This window comes from Neovison vison, chromosome 5, assembly GCF_020171115.1.
Source record: "Neovison vison isolate M4711 chromosome 5, ASM_NN_V1, whole genome shotgun sequence".
In the NCBI taxonomy this organism is placed as follows: Eukaryota; Metazoa; Chordata; class Mammalia; order Carnivora; family Mustelidae; genus Neogale; species Neogale vison.
In genome coordinates, this window is record NC_058095.1 from 37,136,433 (window position 1) to 37,149,075 (window position 12,643).

At 37.2% G+C, this 12,643-nt stretch overlaps 1 protein-coding gene across 2 annotated transcripts in view; it reads right to left on the reverse strand.

Annotated features, from left to right (window-relative positions):
- VMP1 (vacuole membrane protein 1) overlaps window positions 1-12,643 on the reverse strand; it is a 141,454-nt gene that overhangs the window by 32,314 nt on the left and 96,497 nt on the right. For both annotated transcript variants that reach the window (XM_044248547.1, XM_044248548.1), the window contains exon 8: window positions 1,329-1,409. In XM_044248547.1, coding sequence (XP_044104482.1) covers window positions 1,329-1,409 — 81 coding nt within the window. The remainder of the gene's footprint in view (window positions 1-1,328; window positions 1,410-12,643) is intronic.

The following is a 12,643-nucleotide window of genomic DNA, read 5'->3' on the forward strand; positions in this document are numbered from 1 at the left end:
TCAGTGACTGAATCAAAGCTAATGAATAACAATAAAAAATGAAGGAACATTTTATGTTCTAAGCACTGTGTTAGTTCACATACATTTTCTTAAATCCTCACATCAGCCTTTACAATGAGTGTCTTATTGCCCCATCTTAAAAATTAGAAAATCAGGGTTCAAAGAGAGTAACCTGACTAGGTTATGTAGTTAATAAGAGGCAAAACTGGTATAGGAATGCCAAAACCAATTCTCTTTCTACTATATCACACTACAATAAACTTAACTTATAAATTGCTCAAATAGTTGAGGTCAGTATTATGATAAAATATTAAACATTAAAAAGAAAACTTAGAATACAAAAATTTCTAAATTGCCAGGGTCAAAGGCACATGTATATTTTACAGTGTATCTAAAATGTTCACATCCATTAGAAATTTTGGCACCAATTGTCTTCTTTTCTGGTCATTTGCTTTGCTAAGACAGGAGTACTCAAAGATTTATTCATATTCTAGTACATAATGGATAAAGGAGTTGTGTGTCAGTAGACAATAATTTTGTGAATTATACTTACAGATGCAGTTTTCATCATATCAACTAGATGCACCTACTTATACTGGAGAAATCCACCACTGAAGTGCCAAAAATTGCGCACAGGCTACCAAAGAAAACTCTGTTCAAAATGTTCCATTTCAAATATAACTGTTTCTATTATGTTAGAAAAGGACCAAAATAAAAACCAACTCATCAATAAATGTCAGTTTTACAAATCTGCAATTTGAGACATTAACTACATTTTTGACATATGTGGCTTCTTAGTTCACTGTAGCCAAAGATGCACTTAACTTTGCCCGAGAGGTTTTGATTCCTTTGATAATTGTAAATATCCCTTGAGACAGGTTTCATATGAATTCTTCCTTATAATTAATGCTTGAAACTCTGGAAAAAGCCTACCTCTCTATAACTCTGGAAGGAATGAAGTCATTTTATTTGGTTAAATGCACGTCATTTTATAAGTTCTTCATGGAAAGGATGAATTTTATCTTTCTTTTTTAAAATCTTTTTTATTCTTACTGAAACAAGCTATTTCGGTCTAAAGTCATCAATGGCAAGATGAAATGTTTAAAAAGTCAGTAAACAAGGTACGAAGCTATCCAACAGAAATAGCTCATTTGATGAGTAAGATGAATGATTAATAAAATTACATACTCATTAAAAGTGATAACATTTTTGTTTACTCAAGTGTGTTATCTTTATTTTTCTAAGTGTGCTATCTTTAAAAACAAATTGGGTCAAAATATAAATCCACCATTTATTAGAATTTCTCACTTTTAATACAATTCACTTACTGAAGCACAGGCCAAAATTCCAAAAAATCCAACTTTCTGTACTAGGTTTTGAACTGCCAGTTTAGCCCGGGAAGCAAAGTCCTGTATAAAAGGAGGATAATCAAAGCATTAATGAAAGTATAAGAAAGAATGAAAGATGGATCTTTATAGAGTTTATAATATTAAGTATCTCACAACCTGATTCACTTACTCATTGTTTTTGACGGATTAAAAAAAAAATCACAGGGGCGCCTGGGTGGCTCAGTGGGTTAAAGCCTCTGCCTTCAGCTCAGGTCATGATCTCAGGGTCCTGGGATCGAGCCCCGCATCGGGCTCTCTGCTCAGCGGGGAGCCTGCTTCCTCCTCTCTCTCTGCCTGCTTCTCTGCCTACTTGTGATCTCTGTCTGTCAAATAAATAAATAAAATCTTTAAAAAATATATTTAAAAAAATCACAAAAGGTTGCACTAAAAAATACATAAATGTAATCTTTTTTTTCTTTCTTTCTTTTTTTTTTTTTTAAAGATTTTATTTATTTATTTGACAGAGAGAGAGAGAGAGAGAGACGGCAAGAGAGGGGAGAGGGGACACAAGCACAGGGAGTGGGAGTGAGAGAAGCAGACTTCCTGCAGAGTAGGGAGCCCAATGCAGGGGCTTGATCCCAGACTCTGGGATCATGACCTGAGCTGAAGGCAGACGCTTAAAAACTGAGCTAACCAGGCACCCCACAAATAAAATCTTGATAAAATAATTATACCCTAAAGATAAACTTTCACCACAATTCAAGAATAAGCCAAAACATTGTTACTTTATTTTTTGTATTATCTCTGCATTATTTAGGGATGAACAAAATGTTATAAACGAACTATGAACCAACACATTCTTTTTTTTTTTTTTTTTTAAAGTAGGCTTCACACCCAGGATGGAGCCTAGTGTGGGGCTTGAATTCACAACCCTGAGATCAAGACTTGAGCAGAGCTCAAGAGTCAGACACTCAACAGACCAAGCCACATGGACGCCCCAAACCAATTCATTCTTTTGGAAATACTGACCTACCACATTTGTCTCTTTTTCTTTCCTTCTACTACTTGCCAGACTTACTCCCTGATTAACAACAGGGTAGAAAATCACAGAATTTTTCAAGTCAATAAACAGTCAATAAAGACACCTCTGCTGATCACTAGTCAGAAAATGAAAAAAATAGTTCTGTGGCAATAACTGAATAAGCATTATTACCCCCAAAGCAAAATGACATCTTTCATTTCACAGCTTGTGCTAGTGTCATGAAATATTTTCAGAAACATTTTACTCAAGCCTTTCAATAATCCTGCATTATAACAGAGCAGATCCTTTAGACTCTGAAATCAGTGCTCTTTTTATCTTACTATGCTATCTTCCATGCTGAAACAGGCATTTGGCTGGCTAGCATATTTTCATGATTTCCTTTTTCCTGCATGTTGATGCTACAAATAAACCTCCCCCCTTAAAAGTGCCACTCTGGGGATGCCTGGCTGGCTCAGTTGGTAGAGCATGGGATTCTGGACTTCAAGGAGGTGAGTTTAAGCCCCATGTTGGGCATTAAGCTTACTAAAAACAAACACAACAAAACAAAACACAAACTCCCTCCAACTTACTTGGTTGGTGAGAAAAGTGGTGAGGATGGTGAGAAAATTGAAGGAATTAAACCAATAAGGTATATTTTAAAAGATATTAACAGTTAAGATAACTGTTAAAATAAACACTTTCAAGTTCAAATATATCAGCTTTCAAAGTCAATCATTAACTAAATTTTATAATGCGTTTTGTAATTTTTTTTTTAAAGATTTTATTTATTTATTTTACAGAGAGAAATCACAAGTAGATGGAGAGGCAGGCAGAGAGAGAGAGGGGAAGCAGGCTCCCCGCTGAGCAGAGAGCCCGATGCGGGGCTCAATCCCAGGACCCTGAGATCATGACCTGAGCCGAAGGCAGCGGCTTAACCCACTGAGCCACCCAGGCACCCCTGCGTTTTGGAATTTAACAATTTATTTCCAAAGAGAGAATTTTTCTTCTTGTGATGTCTTCCTTTTTCAGTAAGTCAACTATATCAGATCATATATATATATATATATATATATATATGATTTATAAATATATTTATATATATATGATTTATATATATTTATATATATATATATAAAATTTTAACGTAAGCTCTACACTGAATGTGGGCTTGAACTCACAACTTTGAGATCAAGAGTCACATGCTCTACCAACTGAGACAGCCAGGTGCCCCCAATATTTAATATTTTTAAACAAACTGAACTACTGCAGCAGAGAGAAATTTCTATTTTTATTCAGATTTTTTAAAAAAGATTTTATTTATTCATCTAACAGAGAAAAATACAGCAAGAAAGGGAACACAAGCAGGGGGAGTGAGAGAGAAAGAGAAGCAGGCTTCCTGCTGAGCAGGGAGCCCAATGCAGGACTCGATCCCAAGACCCTGAGATCATGACCTGAGCTAAAGGCAGAGGTTTACCCCACTGAGCTACCCAGGCGCCCATATTGGTTTCTGGAGTAGAATTCAGTGATTCATCACTTACATACAACATCCAGGGCTCATCACAACAAGTGCCCTCCTCCTTAATACCCATCACCCATCTAGCCCACCCCCCACCCACCTCCCCTCCATGAACCCTTAGTTTTTCCTCTATTGTTAAGTCTCCTATGGTTTCTTTCCCTCTCTCTCACCTTTTTTTTTTTTTTTTAGGATTTTATTTATTTGTTAGACAGAGAGGGACATAGCAAGAGAGCGAACACAGGCAGGGCAAGTGGGAGAGGGAGAAGCAGGCTTCAGGCTGAGCAGGGAGCCAGATGCAGGGCTCAATCCCAGGACACTGGGATCATGACCTGAGCCGAAGGCAGGTGCTTAACCAACTGAGCCACCCAGGTGGCCTCCCTCTCTCCTTTTTTCTTTTCCCCCTTCCCATATGTTCATCTGTTTTCTTTTTTCAGTTCAACATATGAATGAGATCACATGCTATTTGTCTTTCTCTGACTGACTTATTTCACTTGGCATAATACACTCTAGCTCCACCCAGGTTATTGCAAATGACAAGATTTCTTTTCTTTTCTTTTTTTTTTGATGGCTGAGTAATATTCTCTGTGTGTGTGTGTGTGTGTGTGTGTGTGTACACTACATCTTGATCCATTTATCAGTTGATGGCCATTTGGGATCTCTCCATGGTATGGCTATTGTTGATAATGCTGCTATAAACATTGCGGTGCATATACCCCTTCAAATCTGTATTTTTGTATCCTTTGGGTAAATACCTAGTAGTGCAATTGCAGGGGTGCAGGGCAGATCTATTTTTATTTTTATTTTTAAAGATTTTATTTATTTATTTGACAGAGAGAGATTACAAGTAGGCAGAGAGGCAGGCAGAGAGAGACAGAGGAGGAAGCAGGCTCCCTGCTGAGCAGAGAGCCCGATGTGGGACTCGATCCCAGGACCCTGAGATCATGACCCGAGCCGAAGGCAGCGGCTTAACCCACTGAGCCACCCAGGCGCCCAGGGCAGATCTATTTTTAACTTTCTGAGGAATCTCCATACTGTTTTCTCAAGTGGCTGCACCAGTTTGCCTGCTCACAAATAGTGCAAGAGGGTTCCCCTTTCTCTGCATCATTGCCAACACTTGTTGTTTCTTCTAATCTTATTGATTCAAAAACTGTTTAATATATAATGACACCAATTTTCCTATATAACTTGTTTTAAAACAAATTATATTTCCATTCATTTTTAGTAATTTATACAATCAATTCCCCAAGTCATTAAACTGTAATTCACTAGAAGCACTCAATAAAAATTGGTAAGCCATAATGAAGATATATTTTGAGTTTTAAAAATATCAAACAAGGGTGCCTGGGTGGCTCAGTGGGTTAAGCCTCTGCCTTCAGCTCGGGTCAGGATCTCAGGGTCCTAGGATCAAGTCCTGCATTGGGCTCTCTGCTCCACAGGGAGCCTGCTTCCTCCTCTCTCTCTCTCTCTGCTTGCCTCTCTGCCTACTTGTGATCTCTCTCTGCCAAATAAATAAATAAAATCTTTAAAAAAATATATACATATATATATCAAACAATACTATTAGAGTATAAGTTATGAAATTTAACAATATAGCCAAGATTTAAAAATATTAATTCAGAAAAATATCTTCCTTTATAACCCTTGGTATCTTCATAGCAAATCCATTTTTATGAGTGGTAAGATGGCACTCAACTGCTAAGAAAAAGTGAAATGGGCACCTCAGCGGCTCAGTCAGTTAAGCGTGTGCCTTTGGCTCAGGTCATGATTCTGGGGTCTTAGAACTGAGCCCCATGTCAGGCTCTCTTCTCAATGGGAACCTGCTTCACCCTCTTCCTCCCTCTCCCTGCTGCTCCCCCCTGCTTGTACTCTCTCTCTCCATCAATACATAAGTGAAATCTTAAAAAAAAAAGTAAGACAAAGAAAAAAGTCTATATAAATTTTATTTTAAAGATAACACACTTTTTATGTGCCAAGTTGGACAAATGTGGGAATACTTTTCGTTTTTTTTTTTTTTTTAAAGATTTTATTTATTTATTCGAGAAAGAGAGAATGAGAGAGAGCATGAGAGCAGGGAGGGTCAGAGGGAGAAGCAGACTCCCGGCTGATCAGGGAGGCTGATGCAAGATTTGATCCTGGATTTGATCCAGGATCATGACCTGAGCCTGTCCCCCAATAATAGGTCTGTGATCAAAGGAGTGAGACTGGGGGCGACTGGGTGGCTCAGTGGGTTAAGCCGCTGCCTTTGGCTCAGGTCATGATCCCAGAGTCCTGGGATCGAGCCCTGCATCGGGGTCTCTGCTCAGCGGGGAGCCTGCTTCCTCCTCGCTCTCTCTGCCTGCCTCTCTGCCTGCTTGTGATCTCCGTCTGTCAAATAAATAAATAAATAAATAAAATCTTAAAAAAAAAAAAAAAGGAGTGAGATTGATACAAAGTGAAAGTCAAGTAAAGCTTTATTTCGCACCAAGCATCGAGAATCAACCTTACTGGCCTGGGACATCTCTTACAAAGAGGCGACCCCTCCCTGCCTTACAGACTAACTTTTATAGAACAAAGGCCATGTGGTTGGACCTGGCCACACACAGGTGACCAACAGAGAAAGCTGCACAGTCATGCTAGGTCACACACGGGTGGCCAATTGAATTACAATTTACCCTAGCAGATACTTGAACTAGCCTATCATCTTGGTCAGAATTGGCGCCCAAAAGGCAGGACCCACACTGCTTGGTAGCTAGGGAGACAGTATGTACGCCCCATGGATTGGATGTCTCCACCTGGCCTGACCCGCCCTTGTATTTGGGCTTTGTTACCTGGGACTGGTTTCCCAGACTTGCTTTTAAGTAAGTTCCCTGAGGTGGGGGCAGGGTCAGTTTTAGGCCCTTACAAGCCTAAGGCAGTCACTTAACCAACTGAGCCACCCAGCCACCCCTGGGAACACTTTTCTATCATACCATTTATATAGTTCTCATTATGTAAAATTACAGCAAAAAAACTATTTTTTTTACATAAAATTGTGTAGAAAAGATCAGTGAAGTGTTTTATTTAAAGTTTGGTGTCCTGTTTTATCTTAATTTAATAGTTTTAGCATCTTTTTCTTTCTTTTTTTTTTAAAAGGCTTTATTTATTTGTCAGAGAGACATAGAGAGAGTACAAGCAGCGGGGTGGCGGGGGTAGCAGGCAGAACAAGAAGCAGGCTCCCTCTGAGCAAGGAGCTGGATGCAGGACCCTGGGATCATGACCTGAGGTGAAGGCAGATGCTTAAAGGCCTGAGCCACCCAGGCGTTCCTAAAGGCTTTAGAATTTTATATTTATTTAAACCAAGTTACTATGATAGTGCCATCATTTTAAACTGATTTTCCCCCTATTATAATGATACACACACACACACACACACACACACACACACACTTTTTTTTAAAAAAAGTAAGTTCTAGGGGCACCTAGGTGGCTTAATCATTAAACATCTGCCTTTGGCTCAGGTCATGATCCCAAGGTTCTGGGATCCAGTCCTGCACTAGGCTCTCTGCTCAGTGGGGAGCATGCTTCTCTCTCTCCCTTTCCATCTGCCTGCTGCTCCCCCTGCTTGTGCTCTCTTTCTCTCCGTCAAATGAATAAATAAAATCTTTAAAAAAAAAAAATAAGTGCTATGCCCATTGTGGGATTGAACTCATGACCCTGACATCAAGTCATATACTCTACTAACCGAGCCCCATCCAGGCACCCCCATACAAACGCATTTAAATTGGCAAAGAGGTACGACCATACCAACTGGTTTATATAAAGAAAAAATGATTAGGGGTGCCTGGCTGGTTCAGTCGGTAGGGCATGCAACTCTTGATCCTAGGGTTGTAAATTCGAGCCCCATGTTGGGTGCAGAGATTACTTTAAAAAAATTTTTTTTTTCCTTAAAAAAAAAAAAAAAAGAAAGAAAAAGGAAGAAAGATTAAACATTATACAGATGATCTAATATACACAAAAATGAAAATATTTAAACCTACAGAAGTTCATGGAATCATGTTTTTAAAAACATCCTGAAAGTAAGGAGTCCTTTTAACCCTCTAGGGCAGAATCTCCTTATTCAACAGAAATTAGGTAAGAACAAAGGAAAATAGACTCCTTGCCCTTTCAGATGCCTGGGTGCTCATCATCAATTATCCTTGAGGGTACAGAAAGAATTTTCACTTGAGAGGAAAAAGAGTTACTTTATCTAAGTAAATGAAGGAGAAACCTCTCTTTAACATTTTTTTTTAAGATTTTATTTATTTATTTGAGAAACAGAGATCACAAGTAGGCAGAGAGGCAGGCAGAGAGAGAGGGGGAAGCAGGCTCTCTGCTGAGCAGAGAGCCCGATATGGGGCTCAATCCCAGGACTCTGGGATCATGACCTGAGCTGAAGGCAGAGGCTTTAACCCACTGAGCCACCCAGGCGCCCCTCTCTTTAACATTTTTAAAATTAATTTTTAGCTGCGTGTTTTATAAGGAAAACAAGTTAAGTAGGTTTTTAATGGGAAGTTTTACTTTGTAAAGTCTGAAAGTTGTCTACTGAACATGGATTTCATAAATCTCATTATGTGTTTAACACACAGTGACCATGCTACTTTCAGTTCCTGTAATTTATTTTCCAAGACTTACACAATATTCTCAGAATTAAAACTACATTTATATATTAAACAATCCATAAACATTTATTTACATTCAACTAATATGAAGTCTGCACACTTGTTTTAATTATAAGAAACCAGCAATAGCAGAATATGCAGCTTGAGAGAATATTTTCCTGATGTTTCTCCTTGCCGTGTAATGAAAAAAAACTTCAGGGAAGCACTGTACTAGTATCTGCATCAAATCTAAAATATTTTATGATAGTAACTCATGTTTAGATTTCATAAACACAACTATATTTTGTTTTTATTTTAAACTTATTTTACTTAAAGCCATATATTCAAAACTTACTGATATGGCTCTTAAGGCTTTATTGAAAACATCATTCTTTTATTGTCTAAAATGTTCTACATGTTAAATGTAATTATACTTTGTTGCTCTGTAGTTTTAAAAGTTCTTTTTTTTTTTTTTTAAAAGATTTTATTTATTTGACAGACAGAGATCATAAGTAGGCAGAGAGGCAGGCAGAGAGAGAGGGGAAGCAGGCTCCCTGCTTAGCAGAGAACCCTATGTGGGACTCGATCCTAGGACCCTGGGTTCATGACCTGAGTTGAAGGCAGAGGCTTAACCCACTGAGCCACCCAGGAGCCCTAAAAGTTCTTTTTTAAAATAACTTCAGTACTTTAAAATTATTTGCATATTGACAGTTCTTATGTTGATTTTAAAGTAACATTGCCTATGTATATGTTTATTTACTTCCGCTTGCTTTTAAAATAGAATTGTATGGTAGGTACATTATTTGACAATAAGCCCAATTTACATGCCCAAACACACACACACCCCCTCAAAACCAACCAAAAACAGTGTCTTTTAACTAAAGTTTAAAAGAATCATTTCAAACATAATTTGCTCTTCTTTTTAGGCCAGGATATAAAATAAAAAAGCCAAAAAAAGTACACCAATAGTGCACAACAACATTTTAAAGAAGAAGTTTAACAAATTAATATGTTAGGTATTCAATATTCGAGTTAAATATCAAAGGAAATTAATATCTCATTTTAATTGTTTTGGTGCATTTGTGGGAACAATGTAGCAAGTTCAGTTTGATTACTTCCTCAATTGTCATTCTTCAGTAAAAAAAAAATCTGTACAACTAAAAACAAATTCCTTTTAATAGTTTCATTTCTCTGGATTCACATTTCACAACATTTACCTATTTCACAATTTAAATACCTCCAAGTTTTATTCTCCAGTTCTACCTAAATAAGCAACACAAATTTACGATTTGTAAATCAACTTTTTAAAAAATAAAATACAAGTAAAATTATCATTCCCTTTCCCCATTGTGATTATATATTTAACAAAATCATGTTTCTGAAATTAAGAATGAGAGACAATAGGAGCATTTACCCAATAACTACAAGACAAATGAGACAAGGTTACAATAAATCCTTCTTATCACTGAGACTTTAAGGATTAATAAATAACAGATAAAGCCTTCAAGTACGAATATTCCTGGACTTTTACTTCACCTTTCTTTTTCCTAAAAAAAGTATCTATGATTAAGGGAGAAGAGAAACTCTATGGTTAATTATTAAGTAGCTTGTAAAATACTAATCCTTGAATCTAAAGATATCAGATGGATTTAAGTACATGAAATAACATTTATCTACAGTACACTTATTTTAATTTCCATATGTGATCACAGGAAATTTCAAGATCTCCTTAAAAGCAACAAAAAATACCTAAATTTGTGAAACAAATGCAGTATTACTAGAGATAATTATGTATTAGGTTAATAGCTTATGTTAGTTAATAGCTTATGTTAGTTTGAGATGACCTATTACTATCAATGTGATAAGTGGTAAATAATTTTATAGATTATAATTTTGTAAATTATCTGCCTTCTTAATCCATAATACGTTAAAACTTCTGCTGAGCTTGGGATGATACTTAAGTGACTCCACAGATAATATTAAAAACGATAAAGCAACAGCTTCAATAATAATCCCTTGTATATAAAGGGAATTTAAAATATACTTTGTGTGTGTGTGTGTGAAGTTCTTTCACCATCTAAAAATGACTTTTTAGTTCCTTGGCCCTAGTCAAATTTTATGTTGTGTCAAGGAAGTAAAACTCTATCAACCAGAAATGGAGCTAAATAGTAATGATGACTTAATATAAGCTGTTTCAGCATTGTGGACAATCATTCTGAAACAGTAACTTGTTATTAAGATCGTAATAACCATGTAACTAAATGAATATTCTAGAATGAAGTCATATTAAACATAATAAATACAATTAAAAGGTATAATTCTCATTTTCATAGAAACTGCAGTGAGATATAACTCATAATCTTTTTTCAGACTAAAACATGTCCCAATTGCAATTTTCTACCTTTATCAGGGTTCTTTATGGGTTATTTTCCACATACAAATGTAGATTAATTCATTGAATTCAAATGAACATATTTTTTTAAAGATTTAATTTATTTATTTGACAGAGAGAGAGCAAGAGGGAAAGTACAAGCAGCAAAGAGAGAGGTAGAAGCAGGCTCCCCCCTGAGCATGGAGTCCGATGTGAGACTGGATCCCATAACCCTGGGATCATGACCTCAGCCAAAGGCAGTCTCTTAACCAACTGAGCCACTCAGTGCCCCTGAACAAAGCATTTTATCTGTTAACTTCCTAAACAACATCAATAATGTAACCGCTGTGCTTTAACACTGCATATTTTAGTAAGTCTCCTTTATTTTTATTTATATTATTATTTTCTTAAATATTTTATTTATTTGCGAGAGAGAGAGTGTGAGAAAGAGAATATGAGAAGGGAGAGGGTCAAAGAGAGAAGCAGACTCCCTGCTGAGTGGGGAGCCCAATGTGAGACCTGATCCTGGGACTCTAGGATCAAGACCTGAATCCGAAGGCAGCTGCTTAAACAAGTGAGCCACACAGGAGCCCCTATTTTTATTTTAAAGTCTCCTTTAAAAGAGGCATATTTTCAAGAGTCGTGTATCACCTATTCTTTTTTTTTTAAAGATTTTATTTATTTATTTGACAGACAGAGATCACAAGTAGACAGAGAGGCAGACAGAGAGAGGAAGGGAAGCAGGCTCCCCGCTGAGCAGAGAGCCCGACGTGGGGCTCGATCCCAGGACCCTGGGATCACGACCCGAGCCGAAGGCAGAGGCTTTAACCCACTGAGCCACCCAGGTGCCCCGTGTATCACCTATTCTGTTTTTGAATTATAATGGGACTCAAAGACGCCTATGTGGTAGAGATTGTAAGGAAATAAACTCTAGAATTAAAAGCAAAAGTAGGGATGTTAACTTGATGAAATAAAGTGATTCCAACAGTAGTAAGTAGTTAATAAATTTTAAATTTAGTATCTATAAAATGCCAGATTACAAAATGCACATACACTTACCAAAAAGGGTTATCAGAGCAGAGTTGTGCAACAACTACTGAAAATGAATTTTTTTTTAAAAGATTTTATTTTTTTGACAGAGATCACAAGCAGGCAGAACAGCAGGCAGAGAGAGAGGGAGAAGCAGGTTCCCCGTTGAGCAAAGAGCCCGATGCGGGGCTCGATCCCAAGACCCTGAGATCAGGACCTGAGCTGAAGGTAGAGGCCCAAACCACTGAGCCACCCAGGTGCCCCGAAAATGAAATGTTTTAATATCAAATTATAGCTTTTGCATTGTTACATCAGAGATGATCACTGGAATTTCTTTCTTTTTTTTTTTTAAGATGTTACTTATTAATTTAAGACAGAGAGCACGCAAGGGGGGAGGAGCAAAAGGGGGAGGAAGAAAGAATCTGAAGCAGACTCCACACTGAGTATGGAACCCAATGTGGGGCTCAATTCCACAACCGTTGAGGTTTTGACCTGAGCAGAACCCAAGAGTCGGTTGCTTAACTGACTGGGCCACCCAGGAGCCCCCGAATTTCTATTTAAATTGGATATTAGGGTAAAAGTCTATAATGGTGCAAATAGAATACATCACATAAACACATTTTATAAAAACAAAGAAAACTTATTTTGAAAAAACTTAAAAGATTTAGAAGTTGTGTTTAAAACATTTTATTTACTAAATATTTTATTTATTTATTAAGTATTTTATTTTCTTTATTTGGGACTGAGAGAGAGTGAGAGACAACATACAAGCAGGGAGGAGGG